Source organism: Buteo buteo, chromosome 26 (genome assembly GCF_964188355.1).
Source record: "Buteo buteo chromosome 26, bButBut1.hap1.1, whole genome shotgun sequence".
NCBI classification, from domain to species: domain Eukaryota; kingdom Metazoa; phylum Chordata; class Aves; order Accipitriformes; family Accipitridae; genus Buteo; species Buteo buteo.
The window spans coordinates 3,620,364-3,643,507 of record NC_134196.1 but is presented as its reverse complement, the minus strand read 5'-3'; the positions used below and the strand labels follow the sequence as shown (position 1 = coordinate 3,643,507).

The 23,144-nt window shown below is 36.9% G+C and overlaps 1 protein-coding gene across 4 annotated transcripts in view; it reads right to left on the bottom strand.

The window, feature by feature from the left end:
* Positions 1 to 23,144, bottom strand: part of CDK17 (cyclin dependent kinase 17) — a 95,043-nt gene that overhangs the window by 27,873 nt on the left and 44,026 nt on the right. For all 4 annotated transcript variants that reach the window (XM_075057855.1, XM_075057857.1, XM_075057856.1 and 1 more), the window contains 2 exons: positions 13,399 to 13,563; positions 6,797 to 6,930 (listed from right to left, as the gene is read on the bottom strand). In XM_075057855.1, the coding sequence (XP_074913956.1) occupies positions 6,797 to 6,930; positions 13,399 to 13,563 (299 nt within the window). The remainder of the gene's footprint in view (positions 1 to 6,796; positions 6,931 to 13,398; positions 13,564 to 23,144) is intronic.

Sequence of the window (23,144 nt, the reverse complement as noted above, 5' to 3'; positions counted from 1 at the left end):
AAAGACATTTCTAAGTATTTTTTCAGTAATGTTTGTAACAGTTAGTATTTTTGAACCCACAAAATTAGAATTACAGGTCAATAGGATTTTTTCATGTAAGCCATCAAAAATATGAATTCTGAACAATTTCTTCTTCAAAATACTTTTAACAAGAATTTCATGGATATGTTGCTTAGACTCTCAACTAGCTGAATAAAAATTGCTCTTTCATTCTTTTTCCAGAAGAACACAGGCAGTTTTTTTATTTACTTCATATATCCCAGAAGTTTTAAGGTGAAAGGCTGAAACTTTTTCAGCACAAATACAGTATTCAGAAACTGCATTCCAAGAGCTTCTATTCACAACCAGTGAAACCAAAACAAAACAAATACATGTGACACAAAACCAGTTTTGAAAAATCTGAGAAAGGAGAAATGAAGCTCAAACATGAGATATTATTTTCTTTTCATCAAGTGCATAAATACACAGGAAATTTGTGACAGATTATGCCAGAAATACTTCAAAATTCTTCTTGCGTGTTTTTTTTTTTTTTGTTATTTTACTGCATCTCAGAGAGCTTGTAAAGAAGTGAACTTAGAGACTATAAAGAAGAATAAGAAAAATAATAATAACAACCATAAAAAGATCGTGTCTGATTTTGTTTGTCTGGCTAAATTATCACCTAAGAAGATACCACTCTGTGGCATTAGTTTCAACATAAACCCTGCTGAAATCCAGGGTCTGATGGCTGTTTGACTCAGTGGTAGGTGCTGGGCAGTAACAGATGCTAATAAAGCAAGCTCTGCCTCATTTACTACTACACCTTCCTAATTTTTAAACAGAGGTTTCTGTATGTTTTCATCAGTTTCTGCAACAGAGTAGTAGGAGAAAGTGCCCAAAAGAAAAAGGTAGCAAAAGTTTATCAGCTTACAAGAAGAACGGGGTGGAGGGGAAGGGAACTGGAAAAAACACCATGAGAAACAAAACAGAACGTATCACTGCAAAAATGCAAACTTGGACCCTTAACACAGTTCTGTGTAATGTTAATTACTAACACAAACCATTCACGCCAACACAAAGCTGCAAGTACCAAAGGGAAAGTCCCATACAGAAACTGGCTAATTAAAAATAAACCAACTTCTTGAATATGGAAACTGGAAATCTGACCTTCCTGGACGGGATAACAAGGCTGGAGTGCAGGGTATGAAACTGCACCCAGGTACTGACTTCTCATCTACTGCATTCCAGTGATTACTAGAGATGTGTTTTGTAGGTGGCTGAACACATCCAATATGATAGCAGACTACTCTTAAATGGAACTTAAAAGGCAAGCCAAGTTATGAAAAAGCAAAGCCAAAAAAGCAGATATTCCATCCTTATAGAAAGGGTACTGCCTAGTGCAGTAACTTTTCTAAGGGAAGTAGCATTTGCAAGTGGAATGCAAGAACTTTAGCATCAGGATTACAAAGGTTCCCAACAGAAGGGGAAAAAAGCATCAATTGTTGATAACAGACAGTTACCCCTAGAAAATCTAGTAAAAGGCAGGTTAAAGAAGTCTGTCTGTTACCCAAGCTGAAATTATTTTTCTTGTTGCAATGTCAGTTTTCTTCTGCAGAGGAAATGCAAGTCTGCTAATCAAATCGATAAAAAGGAGGTCCATCAGTTTCATCAGAACCATACTAGTAATTTAGAATATGCAGTTGTGTTTTTAGAAGAGGGATTTCAAAAACATCAAGCTTCATGTGAACTTGAAAGCAGGAGTTTACAAAAATAATAAGGCGCTGTGTGCTAATGCCTGCCGGGGATCCACGGGAGCCTCTCGAGTGGCAAGAGACGTAGGGCTGAATGCTCAGGCTGTCTTTGATATAGTGCTTCCTGCTTCCAAAACTAATGACAGGACAAAATACTGTAGTGCCCGTGACCAAAAGCCTGGGTCAGTACTGCCATCCAGTCTGCTGTTCCAGAATTTAAACAATTGAACGGAGCCAAGAGTGCCCTATTTGCACGTGTGAATGCAGACCTACGAACCACAGTGTAATCTGAAGCCTACAGAAAATCTTAGCACTACGTCAGCTGAAAAACATCAGTGAATTCTGTGTGTTTTTCTCTGGAGAAGGTACGTTTGCCCAGCTGGACCAAGAGCAGATCAAGTTACTCAGGCTGCGTCAAGACCCTTGAGCCAGTCACACCCCTGGTAAGGGCTAGAGCTCACCAAAAACTTACTTCTCACCGACGTTCTTTCTTTTGGAAGGTGACCAGTACAACACACACATGACTACAGGATAACTTCATAGCCTTTGTATTTCTCTCTGTTCAGCTAAAAGCACTAACCCTGCAGCTAATCCTCCCAGGAGAGAATTACACCCTATAGCAGTGTGGTAGGAGCAGCCTGATCTGGAACACGCTCCTGTCACTAATGTGACAGTCGGACGGATAAGAACTGTTTCTCAGGATAAAATATCTGGGAAACAGGCTGGCGAACAGTGGGTTATGGCCCTCCGCCAGTTCACATGCGAAGATAACTGACAGACCTTGGACTTCTGGGAAAGGGAAACAGATGTTTCAATTTGCACAGACTGTTTCGCCCTATTTTTTATCCACCACAGTTAATAATGAAGCATTCACTATCCAGTGCAGGGGCACAGGGCCCCCAGTGAACACTTACGGCTTGAAACATGAATTTATATTAATGCGTTACTGCCCATGTCTTCTTTTCCAGCACATCAAAGTGAAAATGCTTTAAGCTGTAACTCCACGATCTGGAGAAGCGTTTCTGATTACATGATGAAAGCACCTACACTTAAAATACAGACACACATGTATTCATTCTTAGGCTGTATTGCTTCTGCTGCTTGAAAAAAATGATTCCATACATCTGTTTTGATAAACAGTTTTACTGATTTACTAAGTAATCATTAATATTAGCATGAGATTAGTAGACATTTTAATTAAAACCTAACAGCTGTTTGAAGCCAAATTCCTCACACAATAGATGCTTGCATCTCCTGACAGCATGGTTCCCGAATGAGGGGAAGGAATGTGAAAAAAAAATTTTAAAAAAGCAACTGCTTTATGGACCATTTGTAGCCTGCGGATTACAGGCAAAATAAACTTTATCTAGGCAACACAATGAGATTCTGGTATGTTCTCTTTGTTTTCTAAGCACATGATAACAATGAACAATCATTTAAAAAAAATAAATCTAGTCCCACAACCGCAGTGTTGTCAAATTCAGAAGCAAATGCGTATCATCTCCCTGTCTGCAACAGTCATGCTGGCCTCAGTTTTATGTCATTTGGGGGGGATGACAGACTGAAAGCTGGTATCTCCATGGCTACTACTGAGGATGCAAAGTTTTCACCCCAGCACATTTTTCATTGTGGAGCAGGATTCTTTCTCATTGAAGCATCACCACTTCATACCTAAAATGCTTCATATTTAGGTTACACTGCAGCGTGATGATTTCCTATCTAAACCAGGTCAACTTAAGGTTAGGAAATTTTAGCTTTCTATTTCTATGGAGATTTTGCTACAACAAACACATTTTCTAGTTGCATCTCTGTTGTCTGTTTTGCACTTGTCTATTTTCCAGGATATCTTTGTATAAAAAAATTTTAGAAAGATCAGGTTTTCTTTCCCAACAAAATTTTTCATAGACTCTGGAAAAGAGAATCTGTCTGCTCTTCAACAACAGTACAATTTTATTTGTAGCTCTGAATTATTTAACAATTACAGAGAAAGCAGCTTTATTATGCGCTTCACTGCAGTGGGGATGGACACCAAGAATCAAAATGTATATTCTAATGTACATAACATCCCAGGAATACTAATATTCAGTATTGGTAATTAGCACTTTGATTATAGTATGCATGGTTTTTAGCAAGCATTTTTTAAAAAAAAAAAGGGTTTTTTTGATGGGCTGCTAATTTTCAGAGGAAGTTCAAGCTGAGCATGAAAAGTTTGATACACAAAGTTCTTAGAAGTAAAAAGGACTGCTCCAAGGTTTCAGCTTTACCCAATTAGTTACCTTCAAAACAAATCAGGACTTCTGTCAATTCAGCAGAGAGAAACAAACATATATAACCAAGAAATTATGTACAAAAATACTACATATACCGTGAATATTGGCCAACCTAAACACAAAAAAGGATACAGTCATAATGTGACAGGTACATTCATCTTAATGCGGAAGAACGAGGAATATTGCTTTACCGAGTTTATCCAACTAGGTATATTTAATCAAATACATTCTACAATGGATTTCAAGTGCGACTAATGACTTCAGCAGACTACAGCAAAAACACACTATCACACATGTTCTAATTTACTCCAACCTGTATGTGTAGCACACAGCTGTAACTCATCCTAAGCAACTATAAAGGCAATATGGCCTCAGGCTACCCAATGCCAAGAGATGACAGATGCCCACAAACCAGCAAAACAAAACTGAAATAATAGAAACTTATGTCTCAAGAAAGATTGTTTCTTTCTCTTTACATAATCAATTACTACTGTTGAACCAGCCAGCTCCATGGCACAAATTACCCAAGGCATGAAGGCAAGATTTGGTACAAGAGGAAACCTTTATTTGGTTCCCTCAAAGGCCGAGGAAGCAAGTGATCTCATTCCACGAACAGTAAAACCTGGTTTTCTATGGATGTACGTCTTGAGACTCAACTCATATGTGGATACTGTAGTGTTTCATAAAGGTTCCATCTTTCCTAGCAGTGGATGCATTAGCAATCTCTCCCGATGCAGAGCTTTTTTCACAGAAATTAATACAAAATTAGCATCTGAGATTTCTATCCATCTGTCGAAACTGACAGAAAATGACCCATGGGAAAAATAGGAGGAGGGAAGGACTGGCAGATGATGTAATCACTTAAGGCCTTTTCGCTTAGGAAACAAGAAAGTTGACTGAAAAGATTATGATTAGAAAGGTATCTTAAAGAAAGCTACAAAGATTGTTATCGTTTTTTTCCTGTGGAATGCACAAACAGGTAAAACCCCCACCCACTCAGCTACAAAGCCCTTCTAAAAAGTAAAATTAAGTCAACCAAAACCATCACTCAATGACAGCATTCTTAAAATTCAGAAGTGAGAATGTCCGCAGACATTAGCTTGAAACCTTATTGGAAAAGTCACCATATCAATACTGAAGTGATTTGGGGAAAACATTACAGTTCTCACAGAATGTACATGAGTAGCTGCCAAAAATTAGTGCTCTCATTGACTTAGCCAGTTAATGAAGAAATAATGTTAATTTCAACAATCAGAAACAGGCACTTGGAATTTGGAGAAAAATGAGAAAATTAGCATTGGATAAACAAAACTTATATAAAAGCTTCTGAAAGCCTCTTAAACAGTAATACTAGAATTATTTCACAATTAAAGAGGCCAATGGAAAGATGCTTTTATTTGACACCTTCTGAAAAATTACACAGGAATTTCCTGAACTTTAATGACAATCACTGAGTTCTTTTGTAATTTCTTTTAGACCATCTTGAATTCTAATCTAAAAGAGAATCCTTTAATGATTCTTAGCCCTCTCTGGAAGACGACACATTTCCATTTCAGTTTGTCAATTTCATTATGTGTCATTAATTTCCGTATTTCTTTCCTGTTCTAAATGTGCATTTCAAAATTCAGAGGAAACGGACAATGAACAAAAAGTAAATAATCCTTTCAAATAATTTCCTTGATTATTAGTTTCTCCAGCATACATTCTCATGTGCAAGTTTTCACAATTACTTTTTTCTCCTTAATTTAAGCATCCTGCATAAATCAATAGACCCACGTTAGTTCTCCCAAATAAATGGTTTAACAGTCTTTAGATCAAACCTGAGATTAACATACAAATTTAGGAATTTGAAGACAAAATCTCCCAGGTGCAAGAAACGATATAAATAATTAATACAGCTAATTCACAAGTTCTTGGAATCATATCAGCATTACATTCTTGGAGTCTTGGAATTCCAAGCATAACAGAACGCCTCACAAATAAAAAATTTTTGGCACGTACACGCTACTGTAACTTATCCAGATCTGTTTCCCCAATCCTGCATTTGAGATCAGGCTTTGAACTAAGATTTAAAATCTTACAAACTATGCACATTGGTACGTATGCTATAAAGCAGCAACTAAAAAATTTTACATGCTTCGGTCACAAGTCACAAAGGCATCGTTATAACTGTAACTTTTATACACTCAAGAAACAGGGAAGTGTTCTGTTTTTCTTCGCCAAGGGAAATGACAACAAAGCAAGCACAAGGGTGGCTAGTATTCATAATGAGACTCATAAATAAAGGAAATTATGTGCACAGTTATTCATAAGGTACTTTTCCTCCTTTTGTTTACCATCCTGTAAAGTTCCGTTCATTAAAAAACAGGAAGAGAGGGAAAGGCTGAAGCAGTCAGGACCATCGCTGCTGTAGCATTAGTTTTACAAAGATTAGAAAACAGTCTTAAGTAAAAAATGTCTAAACAGCATATCTTCTTGAACATACTTGGTGAATTGCACAGAATGTGACAAAAAGATAATCAAATGCTACTTAACAGATTCTTCCCCAAAATCAAAGTTTCAAAATATATTTAGATTTTCAAAATCAACAGCTCATAAACAATGCAAGATAACCATCTGATTTCTGCATGACGAATGAAGACAGAAATTTAAGTGATATTAAAATTATGCTCTCTGCATGAAATTTATGTCAGAACGGTTACAGTTGATCAAGAAGACAACCAGTTATAACAAACAATTAAAGCAACCCCCAACTCTCTTGTCAATTTAATGATCCTTATATGAAAAGTAAATTACCTCCATTGAGATTCGTCTGTGTATCCGGTTTCTGAGACAAACACCTGTGGGAGACTGAACTTCATCAGACGATGTTCCAGAAGCTTGGTCACTTTCACCATCTGACCCCATTTTCAGATTTTCATGAACAATATCTTAAAAATAATCCAAAGAATTGAAAACAGTTAATCAGTATTCCACCAAACATCTCTCTTGTACAGATGGAAAATAACTGTATCATTACTGTGCATTGGGTTATATGGCAAAGTCAAAGACTCATCACACTCATGGTAGTCTTGATATACTTCTTATGGCTCAGGAACCACAAAATGAACAAGATTACTTTATAGGACTTCTACACAAACTTTATCGTTATTTTTCTTCTTTGGTTTGCAGGAGAACTCAATTTTCCAAAACAAAAGATAGACAGTCCAATCCCAGTTTTAATTCCTATAAGCCACCTTCCCCTCACAGCTTCAGTTCCTGAACTCCCTCGCTACCTCTTCTATTTGCTCTTGGATATAAAACATTACTGAGAATATTTAACGTTTTCAAATCAGACTACCTGATGTTAGCAACCTAAACGTATCTTCAGAAAGCTTAAAAAAACCTGAGAGGTATAGGTATTGTTTTCAGAAATGCCAAATATGGACACTTGAGATATAAAAACCACTGGTGTGTATGTGTGGAGGAAGAGGACATATTCTGACCATCTAAATAGAGGCCTACAATGTACAAGTGGATTCAGCAGAGGACCTGATATTAAGGAGCAATTAAATGAAATCTGTGACGTTATGGAGGAATTTAGGTAACAAACTATGTGATGTTGCAGGATCTTCATGTCAACAGAAATTGGTACTTTTAACACAATCCTCTAGATTCATCCACACAAAAGAGTTTATGTATATACATATACATTACTTTTAAGCACCACAGGATCTTCCAGACTTCGGAAGACAAACATGGTAATGAATGAAGAGATGATCAAGGTGGTGTCATTAATAGCATTAAGAGCCAAATGACTTGCAAAGGACACACAATGGGAAACTGGTGATACAAGCAATTCACTAGGAGTAATGCTCCATCATCACCGCTGAAATATTTGAACTCCAAATTACTAGAAAGATTAAATACTTACACATATAAAGGAGGTGCTTCAAAAGACAGCAGTTTTCCTGCCCTCTCCTGATCCTTGGTATTAAGCATTATCTTGTACAGAGGAACAACTAAAAATCTCAGAATTCTACCCCTAAAAAAATGCTAGTATTAGCAAAACACACAGAGCTCAATTCAGCCTTACCACCAACATGCCTAAAAATATTTAACATTTGCACAGCATTACAGCAATAACAAAACCAAAAGAGAAAATGCAGGTTTAATCACTATCAACAAGCAAGAAAGCTGGATTTTCTAGAAAAAAAAACAAAAAACAAAACACCTTCAGGCTAATGTTTGGTTATCAGCACATCTTCTAAAATGTTTGTCTAGTTTGGCTAACATAGAATCATGTAGACTTCAAAGGATCAAATTCTTCCTCAGTACAAAGAATTTCCTTTTACAGAAAACAGAATGGATACAAAAAGATTAACTCCTAAGTTATTGGCCCCATGTTTTTTAACTCAAAGTACTGTAATTAAGCATTCATCTCATGCACAAAGCAAATTTTCCAGCAGCAATGAGGATCAAAATTGAGTTTCAATTAAAAATCCTCGTTGCATCAGAATCTTCCCTGCAAATCATGCTCAGATTTGGACTGAATAAGAAAAAAATAAGCTGCATTCCTTGCATATTAAGAAGCAATCTTCTGGTTTCAAACAAGGTAAATACTCATCAGTCCTTCTAAAGGCATTACAGTTTGAACCAGAGAAGATTTTCAGAAAGTGGTCCCTAAAGATCAGCCTTACCCTTAGTATAAGCAGACAAAATGTGACTCTCTTCTGCCAACACGCTAAGAAATCTTTCACTCTCTGTAGTCACTTGATAGCTGTCTTTTTAAAAATATCTAGCAAACTGTAGGAAATTATTTTTAGTAATGTAAAAGCATTATTGAAAACACTACTCACAGCAAAGCTGTTGTGCTAGCATTGCTGTATCTGGCAAACAGCACATTCACTGTATCAGTTCTTCAATAAAAATCCTCTTTTAAAATACTTTTCTGAGAGGTCATGTAATCCATTTTAGCAATTAGAGCTCTCAAGATTCTGTTCGTAAAATTAAGTGTAACAGCTACTGACAATTGCTCCCCAATCTATTTATCCTCATGTTAGTACAAGCCCATTGATTGGGCCCCAAAGTCTATTTTCTTTAGAGAAACTAGACAAGAGACAGTTATCTGGGCAACCTCACAAAATAAGACTGACGAAGTTAAAGTAGTACTGTATTTTAAGCCATGGAGCAATTACATAATTTCTTTCTAAAAAAAGACTGACACTTACTAAAGTAATCATGTGATTGATACTGTCATACTTTTTATCTTAAAATACAATGTTCGATTCACAAAAGCATATGTATTATGAAATTATTATAAAAAAATGACACTTTGAAATGCAACTCTCAGAACTACAAAGAGCATCCTAGTTAACAAAGATAATTCTTCTACTAAGATGACCACCTATGCAGTAATACACAGCTAGGGACTATTTCAAGAACTAGTAACACAAACCCATACATTTAGGGCAGATAACATACGTGCAGGGAGATTTCGCTCTTTATAAATCAGTAATGTAAAGACAAAGTGGGTCTGTACCACTTAAGTTAAAAACTCAGTATATCAGACTTAAATAAGATGATGGTCAGTCTATTTTGAATACTGCTGTGATATGATTAATTCTGGTAAGTCTGGATAAACTACATACCCATAACCAAAAGGCTTTAAGCAGGATACTGGCTGTAGCATCCAAAAATCTATCACTAAGCACATGCCTAAATTTCTGATGGGCTAAATACCCAACCGCTCCTATCTACAAGGGTTTGCACACGTTTTAATCATATTCTAAATAGGGATACTTTTAAGCTTTTTAAAAATATCTTGACTGTGTTATCATCTAATATAAATGTGTCCTTTTATTTTATTCAGTTAAAAAGACATTAGCAGAGCCTTATGTTCATTATTTTAACAGCATAAACCCAGGAATAAGGCATTAGCTTAGTCATTTTAATCATTTTACACAGGTGCATGATGATAATATTTGATTAAGCAATGATGAAAATCATGCAAATATTTCCTTAATTTCACTAAGCTTTTCTATAGGCAAGTTTACCTGCACCAAAGCCAGCTTGCATGGTCTTCAGAGGTTTTAATAGTTCAGGAATTTACTGAATTGCTTTCACCGAATACGCAAGCTGTTCTCTCACACAGGTGTTTATGTTAATGTACTCTACATATCTAATTAAATATCCAGTATGGCCATGTAATGAAAAGCTGTGGATGACTACAATGTAACAGGGAAACTATGGAAGTACATTTAAAAGAAAAGGCTGTCCTCGTTTCAGCTGGGAGGAACGCACCACAGAAGAAATTCATACAGGAAACCTACAGTGCAGCAAATGAAAACTCCTCCAAGTGAGCTAAAGTAATATCCACTAATTAGTCAGTAGTGAGTCAGACTGCATGATCTTTCCATCTTATTTCAAATGATTACAAAAATAATCACGTGACCTGCGTATTGGAGTCCTTCCAAGGTGCACTCTTCCAAAGCTTACTTTTCTATGAAGTGGCTACAGCTTACGATTAGATTCAGTAATAACAATCCAAATTGAGGAAGGCCACAGTGAAAAATTGCCTTTGCTGTTAACATTACCAAAGTATGAAAGCTGTATGGAAACATCATTCCTTTCAATTTCAGTATTTACGACAAAGAAACAAAACTTCTCCATAACTCTATCAACACAACAGGCAAAATCAGGATAAGCTCTCCCCTGGCTGCTACCGAGGTGCACCAGAAGGATCAGCATCAGTTGGCTTTGCACATTGCAAGCGTCTCCCCAGTGTTCCCAGTAATATAAATAATGGAACCAGGACAACTAAGTTGGCTCTGCATTCAGCCAGGTCAGGTCCAAAAAGGGTTTATTAGCTCTGGCTCCACGATGGACTGCAGCAGTTAAATGTTTCTGGAGGTGCAAGACTTTAGAAGCTGTATAGATATACGTGAGCTAAAAAAAACTCAGCTAGACCTTCATTTGCATCAGTGGCATGGCTGATTCACAATCTGGCCTGAGAATGATCTATGTTATTTAAAATCATCATGATAACTGAATACTAAATTAAAAATGACTACAAAATTTTAAACAAAGGCACACTTTTTAGAGATCAGTTCAGAATTTTTGTCTTTACAAAACATTTTACAAAACCTAAAGCTAACAGAGATGTTTCCAAGTAGGAATTCTTTAAAAAATATTTTTGGATTTTACACGTTACCAAAACAGCAGGAACTCATGTTCAGCGCTCAGAAAGCAAACAACCAAAACAGCAGGAACTCATGTTCAGTGCTCAGAAAGCAAACAAAACTCCAAAATCCTCCCAGGCTTCTCAACCAATTTTTATATTGATAATCTCATTCAAAAGCAAGCAGCATGAAGATGTACCTGTGGCAGGTCTTGTTTTAATCTGTTTTTTAACCAAATAACCATCCTTTAACTGCCATGATTTTGTGATATTTCAAGGATATCTCTCAGATAGCATTTTTCCATCATTAGAACAGAGGGAAAAGTGGAAAGAAAAGAGGATGAATGAAGAAAGCAAAGAAAAAAAGTCTCATGTAGTATAGCATATTTGACCGTTTCATTTCTGATGTCATCCCAACAGAGAAAACCTCAGCATCCTGCTGAGTAATAACCATTCTCATATGGCAGGAACAAAAGCAGGAAAGATGTGAAGAAGGAGCAGAAAGAACATTAGTAATTATGCTTGTATATGCTCGTACTTGCGCTATCTACCACTAGATAACATGTAAAAGTAGCTTAAATTTGCATCAAATGAGTGGGGAAAAAAACCCCCCACCAACATTAATGGCATCATTGCATCCAAAGCAAAAAGCGAGGTTTAATATATACATACGTACATTCAGTAAATCTATTCCATACTACTTCAACAAAATTACAAATTCTACAGGAATCTCTAGCTATTTAAAACAAGTTATTATAGCACTTCCTACAGACTAACATATTAAAATTATGAGTACTATTTAAACACCTGATCACTTATAAAACTTGATCACCTGAGAAAAATAAAACTGATGGCATTCCTCTGCAATACTTAATATGTAAGTATTTTTTTCAGGTGAAAAATAAAGCTTTGACAAAACTGAAAAATCATTAAAAGAAACCAAAAACTGTCTATGACAAGGCTGATTTGAAGTTCATAGTGAAATTTTGAAGAGGATTAAGTTACTGGTAGATTTACATTTTAAAATGCTATAGAATGTTTTTAAAGGCAACACACAAGAACAAGAGTGCAGAAGTATGCAACCTGCTGTTCCTGTGCACAGTTTGTATACATCTGATTTGAAAAGTAATCCATCCAAGACTAAATCCTAACCAGAGATTTCTTTAAGTACACAATTGTTTGTTTGTTTGGTTTTTTTTTAAGCTTTGTCTTCTTGTTAGATCCTTGGCAACTTAAGCAAAGCTTGGCTAGGCAAAGCAGAAAAAAAATAAAGTGTGTAGGACTTAAGTGAAATCAGGAATTGATATGGTAGTCAAACTGTACACACTAAAACCTGTTTTCTTCTGTGGTAACAACAGCTGCAAAAGTCCATTCAAGAGGACAGAATTCTTTTTTCAGTTTGAATGATAGCACAAACAGTAAAAAGGCAAGGTTTTGAACATAATGAGTAATATTACAGCAGAGAAGGATATAAGTGGTTTGGCTACTATCTTGAAGACTCATAGTTTAATCTTGAAGATCAGTTTATCACACACTTCTAAAGGAGGGCAGAAGATTGAAAAACTCATAAAATTCTAATTAAATTATGACTTGCTCTCATTTTCTAGTATCAATTAATTAAGCACAATTTAAAATAACATAAAAGCAGGGTAAAACACTAATGGTGACTGGAGGCAGCAACATGACAAATTACTTGAAGGAGAAGAAAAAAGAATTTGTAACTTATTTGCCCCACAGAACCACAAATATAGCTCGGGACCACAACAAAAAGATAATTATAGTTGAGTTGCCTTCATTTATCACTGAAAAAAACAATTCTTTTTCTTATAATAATGAGAACTCTAAATAATATACCAGTTCTTTTTAAATTCCACATGTAGGATGACTATTCTCTGTTTTTATCATATTCAATTCATTGTAGTTCTCACCAATGCTTAACTGAGACAGACACACAGGTTTCTTGCAATGTATTAAGAAAGAATATTTTGTAACTTTTGTAACTTTGCAACTTGTCAAAAATTCATGGGTCACCGCCTGTTCTTGCAACTGCTTTCTTCCTGAAAACCTTAAGAGACATTCAGTACCTTAAAAACAAGTTTCTCCAACAACTCCCGAAAAAGATTACCGCATTCCCAGAGATTTATTAAAGCATCAGAATAACCATATCTCTTGCTAAGAATCAATACAGCCATTATTCTTCATAGAAAAAGGAACTTAAACAAACAAGGCAGTAAATTACCTAATCTGCTCCCGTTTCTGGGCATTGCCATGAAAGAGCCGAGGCTTCCCCCTATGACGCTATGTGGTCTCCGTAAAGGGGGCTTCTTGAAGGATCCTGTGTACTGGTGGAGAAATGAGTGCATGCTGTGAGACGTTGGAGGCCTGCCATTCTTCACAATCGGCTCTACAATTCATAAGGATCAAAATATTCATTCCCACAAGCAAGTAGGAGTGTCAGGAACATGCCAGAAGGAAAAAAAAAAAAAGAAAAAGAAAAAAACAGTTACTAGACAGGAAATCACCACTCTGGTAAGATTCTCTTTCATACTAACAGTAGACCATCATACTACTGCCATTTCTCTATTAACAAATTAATACAAAACATGGTATTTACTCTTACCCAAATTTCATTTGACTAAATTCTGTCAAATGACCTGAACATACAGTCTAAAAATGTGAATAAAACCCGAACATAGCTTTTAATATCAGTATAGTTATTTTATTCTGAATTAATGATTTGTCTTATTGCACAATGTTTCATCTTTACCATAATTTAAAAAGACCAGCTGGTAGATCATTTCACATGAGCAAATTCAACCATAAGCCTTTGGAAATATTCTCCCTCTCAAAATTCTTGAGGGTCACTAGTAGCAAGTGGAAATCCTTACAAGGAAACATACCCGACTATACCCACCAGAGCTGTCATGCCATAATTAAAAGTTATTAACTTAAAGGGTATCAGAATAATTAAGTATTCAATGAGTTATTCTGGCTTTCTATTGGACTGTGTCTCAAACAGTTCACTGTAGTTAGACTTAAACCCAGGATTGCAAGATTTTTTTAAAAAAATTATTATTGATAAACACTTTCTAAAAAAGATGAAACATTAAAAATTTTAAAATCTTATATACAAATGTGCACAGAAATTGAGTGTTAGTGTTGTCTCAGCAACCTGACTCTGCACACATGGACTAGCACTCAAGTATTGCCATGGTACTAGCAGCAGTCTAACTCTAAAAACACAGAGGATTTTTTACCCCAACAAGAAGCAGAATAGATGTCAGCTTGTATTGACTGTCACAAAACTGGACTTCTCAGAACCACTGAGGAAGTCATTCATACAAGAAATTAAAGAAGAAATACTCTTACTACAGAAAAAGTACCCAGAGGATGTGCCAGAACACTTTAGATTCATTTTTCCATTATTTGATTCTTACTACCACTACAGATACGTGTTGTTTGGTATTATTCAGAAGACAGAAAAGGCAGCAACCACGCATTGAGCAACTGCAGCACGAGCGCTACTGAACCGAGCAGCACCTCCCGAGTGTTCCTGGAGCCACTGGTCCCAGGGCGAAAGGCAGCTGGATCCGCTCAGAGCTTCACTCACGCCTGCTGGGACAGGGAGCACTCCGGGATGCTCCTTCATCACCCCGACTTATATTCTCACATGCAGGGACCCCAAAATCTTGCCTGCCCTTCCAAAATAAGATAAGAAGCATAATATAGCTAGGAGAAGTTATTTTATGAAAAGCAGAATTTCAATGGTGAAGGAAAAAACCAGCAACAGATACCTAATAAGCTAAGGAAAGCAGGATCCTGAAGGGAACCCCTCTCCATCCCCACGTGTACCAAAACCTTTAGGATATATTGTTATGATTGGTCTGGCAGAACTACCCAAGGACAGGCCAGTGACTTTATATGCAAAAATTTCTTGCATAATTATTTTTTAAACATAATACAGTAAGACAAAAAACCTTTTTAACTCAGCTGCTTCAGGGAAAAAAATAAAAGCCAAAAAACCCCAACGCCTCAAGCAGAAAACAGTATGTGAAAGGACACATCAGCACTGTCACGAACCTGCCTGCATCTTTCAGTTAGCATCCTTCATAAATGCAGCTTCAACACGGGTGAACATAAGGAAAAATACACCATACATCTGTGTATAATGGTCATGAAGTACGATCAGCGTCTTCACTTTCAAAACTCTGCACATCTCTGTCCCAAATCCTTATTTCTGTTTCTAATACGTTGCATCAACCCTTTTAAGGGTGGTATCAGCTTCCTTGTTGTGTGCCTTCAACAGCAGATTTATCCTAGGGCAGCAGGTAGCAAATTCCTCATCAATTTTTGCATAGAATCTATTACTACTTCCACATGACAGGAAACAGGTTCACATACAGCACAACTACTGCTTTTGTTTTTTATATATTAAAATCTGCTTTTTGCTTTCCAACTTTCTTACTGATCTTCGATTTGATCTAGTTTCTAGACTACAGACATCATGCTGAGTTTCCACGCAGTGCTGAACAAATGAATGGCAGCACTGAAAATCCAAATACCCGATGAGTACATAGTTTGTTCTGTTGAGACAGTCATCACCGGTTACAACTATGATGCCTGGTGGGTTTTAGTGGCTAGTTTGCATAATTTTAAAGTTACTACTTCATTTGTATTCCATATATAAGCAATAAATAATATATATTAAACATGTAATTCTACTGCATTTGAATCGTTTCTAAAACTAAGTTTTTTATGAAAGAAGAGAGCCAACTCAAAGAGATGTTTTTTCTGGGAAGTCTGGGAAGTAAAACTCTCCTCCCTTTGACCAGGCCCTGCTACACCAAGCAAAGCAAAAGCCCCTCAGTTTTTTGTTTTGTTTTGTTTTGAAGCCCTAATAATAAAGCTAGGAAGAAAGTTCTCAGATTTTTGTTGTTGTTGTTAATACAGAAATATACTGCTAAAAATCACTCAAACGTTTTTTAGCTCTGCCACTAGCGTCAATAGCCTTACACTTTGGAGGGTAACTTAAACCCTGAGCAAAGTGCGGAGACAGACTGATGCTTGGTTACTGAAAATGCATCTCCCGTGGAAAGATAAGTCTCTCGTGTGTGTGCAAATTCTGCATCAAAATAAACATTACTTTTCTCATCCTAATGAGAAACTGAAGATGCCAGGATAAAGGTCGAGAAGCACCAACGGCAGCACAGTGACGGGACAGGGCCATAGGGCTGGAAGCAGAACTCTGCCCGCGAACGTGACAGTACACGCCGCGGCCACCCATACCCACCTCCATACATCCGCGGCCGCTGAGGATGCCGGTACCATTAACCACGCTGGAGCGCAGGCACACATGTGGACTATAGCTGCATTCACAGGGCACAGAGCTGATCATTTCCCTTGTATGTTATGGCTTTTGTCTACTCGCGATAAAACTAATCTGCCTCCATGAGCTGTGGAGTGTGTAAAGAAGGCCTGAGTTCATGAATACACTAAGCAGAGATCGAGCTTTATGTTCATTACTAACGTGACAGTGTGATGAACAGAGACGATTGTTTAAAAAATTTGTTTTCCTCACAGCACTGGTAGGTTTGCACATATTTTACAGTGTAAAAGAAAATTCCTAAAATATCCCAACATATGAAAAACGCAGCTCAAATATAAGGGTAAACACAGATCACATTAATAAGGAAACAGCAAATTTATATAAAAATGAAAGACAAACGGTTGACATAATAAGATACAATTATACAGAAATAACTTTTGCCATCATAGGCAACTATTACCTTCCCGTACTGTCACAAGTATTGTTCTAAATTATGGAGCCCATTATAAAATTTAGCAACAACAATTTAGGTCATCTAGTAGGACATGCATAACTACCAACAATAAAATGAAGGTTATAAAAACTCTCAGATTACTAGTATACTTCTGACTAAGAGAGGCATTAATACTTACAAATGTTTTTTAGAATCCTAGTACACATTAATTGACAAAAAAGAGGGATCATATGGCATTTTATGATAGTATAACATACAGGCTTATGGTCTGGAAAAGTATTGTTGTTAGATACAGTTAAGTTCGCATTGTTGTATGCTAGAAACTTTTAAAGAAACACTCACATGAATTGTGCACTGTGTGCTGCCTCCTCCCTGCAAACATGACAGTAATGGCTAAAAGCTGGAACAAATATTGAAAAGCAAGCAAAGTCTTGCTGGAAGTGAATGCACAAGACTGTTTATTATTATTTTTGTGCATTTATGAGATACAAGATTTAAGGAAAGTGCTTTTAAAAAAAGTATTTAACTCCCTCTGTCCAAAGAGGTCCCAGAAATTCTTCTTAAGTTACAATTTCATTTAATTCACATGAATTCATTTTTTTTTCAGGGTTATTAATATGTTGAATCACTACATTTAAAGGGTAGCGCTGCAGTTTTTAAGATGTGAATTTAGTGCAACTGCTTGGTCTTGAATAAGATGAGTCAAAACTGTAAAAGTTAAATGCCTTTACTACAAACATCTATAAACTGCTTCTTATAATTTTATCTCTTTGATTATAGGTTTGGTTTGTCTCTAAAAAAAATGTTTCCCTATATAAAACTCACAAACATTCCTTACGTTAGTGTCACTGTACTTGGTAAATATAACGCAGTAACCGCTCAAAGGCTTAGCTGACATGATGGAAGTGTTTCCAGTACCACAGTAGGTATTTTCATGGTGCTATTGGTTTAATATTCAGCCACAGCCAAAATAAATGATAGAAGTTAAGAGGGCAGTAGAAAACCACCAGAAAAATCACTGTGCCGCTCTGCAAGTGGATGGATCTGCTGCATTTTGAGTATCACGCACAGTTCTGGTCTTCCTCTCCCAACTAGATGAAGACTGCAGAAGTATGATACAACCCACCGCCTTGCAGGAGGGCTGAAGAGGGCACCCAGGAATCAGCGGCACCCACCACCCCACCCTCAGCATAAAAGCGAGTTGTTCACTAAAAAGCCAGCCGTGGCAGGCTGCATACGGCACATGGAGTTGGTTCTTCACACCACGCCGTCCGTGGAAACTCCTCGCCGCAGGATGTTACGCGACGATCAGACGCTTGCAAGACTCAAGGGGAGACTGAACAAGAAATCTGCTCGGGGTTGCTAACTGCGCAGAGACTTGCCTAGTTCATGAAGTCTCTGAACTAGAAACCGGTACGGTACTCTGGGGAAATAGCGTTATATTTTGGGCTCTAATCTTAGACCTGCCCTCAAATGTCATCCTCGAGAGACTGGAGAACAGACAGGCACAACTCCAGCCGTCCTTACGGAGCAAGATTTCTGCAGCACCTGGGCAGTTCGCTCGTGTTGGCTCATGCTGGCACAACATTCCAGCAAGGGCCTTATTAATTATTTATCTCTAGCTCTCTCTCCTCACCCTGCTCTATAACCTGTAATTCCGAACTGATAAAATTTACAAATACAGAAAGCGAGCCGAAAGAGAGACTTCTCAGTGGTTCTTTTTTAATTGTATTTGGTCAGTTGTTATTATATTCTCTTCTTATTTTGGCTAGAAAATAACTTCATCTTTGACTCATCTTTCAAGGAATGCAATTTCAATTCTTACATTTCTTATGCAACCTAAGCTATCACGCAAATCTAGTCTTCAAATGTGAAAGAAGTTACGAGTCAAACATTCTGAATGAGAATGTTTATAAATATTATACTGGTGTACAGGATGAACACATGGTTTTCTTTTCAATGCCTCTGAACACTTATTGAAATATGAATGTGTCCTGCTTTTTAAAAATTTTATATATAAATATAGATACACACAAACACACACACATATAATATACACACATACTTTTTTTTTTAATGCCACATCCATGTTATCTTGCTTAAGTGTGCATCTTCAGCAAGGTTTAAAATTGGGCAATGCATGGTGACTGTGCACTGTTGTATTACTTGATTTTCAAGTTTGGCAAATGCTGAGCTGCCGTTTTATTTAATTTGGATCATTTTCTTGTATTTCTCGCATCCTACCATTCCAACTTCCGTTATTATTGGCATAATGCAAAATAACTACAACAGCACTATTCAAAGAAAATACTGTTTAAAATACAGCCAGCCTGGCTAATAGTGTTAGAGTTGCTAGACTATGTTGCTGATCTGTTTTAGAATACACACATATATTTTACGAAAATACAGTACCCAGTAAGGTACCACTGCTTTGATAAGTTTGAAATAATGCCAACACCAATGCTAACAAACATACAACAACAGAAAATAACTCAAATGAGCCGCTGAAATCTTTCAATTGTGAAGTGACAGAAATTTATACTTGAACATAAGTGGAACTGATTTTTTTATTTCATAATTATGAGAACTGCCAGAGTCAAGTAGAACAATAGTGTATATAACCACGAAGCTTGTCTGTGGAATTAGTTAAAACCAACTATTTTATGAGCTTATAAAGAGGTCTCCTCTTTTTCCTTTAACTGCAATTTAAATTAATCATAAACTCTGACCTGAAATTACTCCCAAGTTAAGTAATTTTTCAATAAATCCCCAATGTTTCTTTTCCTTGTCCATCTATCTTAACAAAGAGCCACACCACCACTTTCTTTCCTGTGCTGGATTTACTTAACTGGATTTACTTAATCTGAGCTCCAGAGAGCCTGCAGAATTGCCTGGCATGTCTATGCAAGGCCTTAGCAACTGACATACTGTCACATGTCAGTCAGCTGGTGGATTAAAGAAAGTGTTTTCATTAGGAGTGTAAATGCATTTTAAAACACATTTTATGAATATATAATACCACATATTCAAGTACCTCTTTTTCTTTTTTTATGTCCCACGAGTATCTCTATTACGTGACAAAAAGACCAAGCCGGCTTTCAGATTTCACTGCCTAAATTTTGGAATGGAATTTGCTTCAGCTAGCTTTAATAAAGAATCAAAATCACCTGTCATACATGGTGACATTTTCCCTTAAATCAAGCATCTCTGATAGAGCTGAATAAGTCTGCAAGAAAATGTATTATTTAGTAATCACTATCGATTCTGGACATGGAAACCACATCATAAATATGTATTTTAATTTCCCACAAATAAGGTACACAAGAGGAATTTTTTCTAATCAAAATAAGACAGATATTGGAGACATTTATGATCTCTGATTTGGGTACGTAGTGGGGATTGAACCCAGGCATGCTCCATGTTCTAAGTACGGATGAACTTTTGTGTGACAGCAAGCCCGCCACAATTCACCGCTGCTACCAAAAAGGTGGCTCAAGGTCCTCCCCTACCAAAAAAGAAGTGTAATTTTGATTTAGGTTTTTGAACTAGATCATCACAGGGCATGCAGAGCGCGGGTGTCGACAGAAGGGTGGAGGCAGAACCTCACTTGCCACTTCTAGCTGCAGCTTGACTTTGGACCGGCTCAACTGTAACAAAATCTCACTAAATGTCCTGAGAATCAGCTACCCTTTTTTATAGGGCAGGACTCTACGCAGTTTCTTTTCCACCCACCTTGACCTCACCCTTGCTCCAGAAAAATTCCAAGGTTGGTTGGTTGGTTTTTTCTTTTCCATTTTGATAGAGAATGGGCAAGTGTCAGAACTCTGTATATGTGAAACTAAATATTCATTCCCTAAACTGCCTTGCATTCATGAAGCTTGCAATGCATCATGATGACCTTTTAAAATTATTAGTATCGACTGTCTCAAATGCTACTGTCGTATAGCTTAATCATATTTTGCCATCATCTACTACAAATTCATTTAACTAATCTGAATGTATGCTCTATTAATGATTACACAATTTTTACAAGTCTATTGGCAATAAAGGCTGGGTTTTTTTGGACTTGCAATACAAAATAGTTTGAACAAACTGCTTTCCTGAAGAAGCTGTTGTCAAGAAGCCCTTTATTTCTTCAGAAATTGTAGAATGTAAGCAGGTGAATTTCTGACATCTTACGAGCTGGTATGCTGCACTGTACAATATTTATTACACTGCTGTAAGGCTGTCAGACCCACTCAGTAAAATTAGTTGATTGCAGGTGATAGCTCCCACAGAAGAATAACCCAAAGCAGCTATATGTTTGCTGTATCTGTACTCTCAGGGAGCTGCATGAGGAGCACTGTATAAAATACTGTATATTTATGCACTATTTTATGGGGTTGCTTCCTTGGACTCCATTATGTGATACGCAGGAAAACATTAAGTCATTGTAAAAACAGAGCAACCACTTAATACCACTTAAAACTGTATTCATTCATTAAATAATAAGATGAAACCTTCATACTATTGACTATTACAATATTAAAAGCTTCGCAGAACCTCAAGGGATTCCTCCCATTCCTCAAAATTAATCCATTTGAGTACAGCAGTCATGTCCAGACCAAACATTCTTCACTTGGAAGACACAGGGCAAAAAATATCGGTAGCACGTTTGAAGAAATATGCTGACAGAAACCTAAAGAAACACAGTCTTCAAGTTTATGCCAGAAATGAAGTATCTCAATGATTAAAATGGCACTGTAATGTCCTGTGAAGTTTTTTGTTTCTTTTTTAAATTTGGGGCAAAAAGGACAGAAATTTTTCCAAAGAGTCTGCTTAAACTACAAAACCAAGAGATAATACACAAGGCAAAAAAGGAGATCAAGACATGTAAAAAACACTACAAAAAGGCATTTCAAAGTTGACTTCACATACCATGAGGTTTTGCCTTCAGTCTAGGTATGAAGACAAAGAAGATCACAATTAAATGAAATATATTCAAAGCCAAAAACCTGCCTTTGAGATTTATGTATTTCATACTGTTTAAAAGATTTTGGTCATCAGAACATGTATTGGAACATAAGCACGGCAGTCCCATACCTCCAATCATGTATGCAAGACACACCATCACCAGTTACTGATCTTCCCTTTAAAAACCATAACTGCAGAAGGCATCACACTACACTAAATCCTTCAGAACACTCTTTCAGGTACAATTTAAATCAGTGTGAGTCAGTGTCGTAGCCAAGATACAAGTATCCCTGGCCTCCATCCTTGCGTCCCCACACACAACTACCCTGTAGCTCCCAACGCAAACATCTGTGAGGCAGCACTGCCAACCACATCAGGAAACAGAGGATATGGCTCCTTTTTGCCCTACTTTCAGAAATAACTGTGTGTTGGCTAGTTACGTGTATTTTACTTTTCTGTACTTAACAAGCCCATCTGCATGCCGTTTGAGAAGAAATCTCTACATATCCATCAGTAAGTTTATGCTAGCAGAAATTTGGTGTATTTAGAGAGTCCACTTCTGCATCTAAGCATCATGTTCTCCTGCTAAACCCGTGTTCTGCTTGAGAAGGAAAACACTTATGAGCAGACTTATGAGAGACTACGGGTCTCTGCAGCATGCTTTCAGGCACTGAATTTCCATGCTCATTTCACTTTATAAGCACTTCCACACACGAATAGAGCCTCCAGGTTTTGTGGGAAGAAGCAAATTAAAACAGAAGGGAAGAAAGAACACTATGTCGTGCAGTGTATGTGGGATGGAGAAACTATACTGAACAGTAGTAACAAAAATTGATGTATGCCACAGCACAGAAGTGTACATACAGACTATAATAAAAAATCGTCAGTACGGTGTAAGGGACAGTACAAGGTTCAATATTTAACTGCGACAACTGCCAGTTATTTGCATTAATCTGTAGCTGTAGAATGAGCTCTAGCACTTCTGGGCATTTTATTCTCCCCCCCCCATTTTTATATTGATAGTTTCCTTCAAAATCAACAGAGAAGTGTTATTGATTTATTACCAGTAAGTATTTCTGTGCTCATATTTTCAATTCAAGAACATTGTCTTGAAAATATGTTGCAACACACTGTTTTCCTTCCATACTCAAGGAATCACACATAGCAGATGGAATGGGAGTTTCTCAGCTGTACTGAAGATTATATGAAATGACTACAACTACAAAGACATTTGGATGTTCTGAGACAGTAT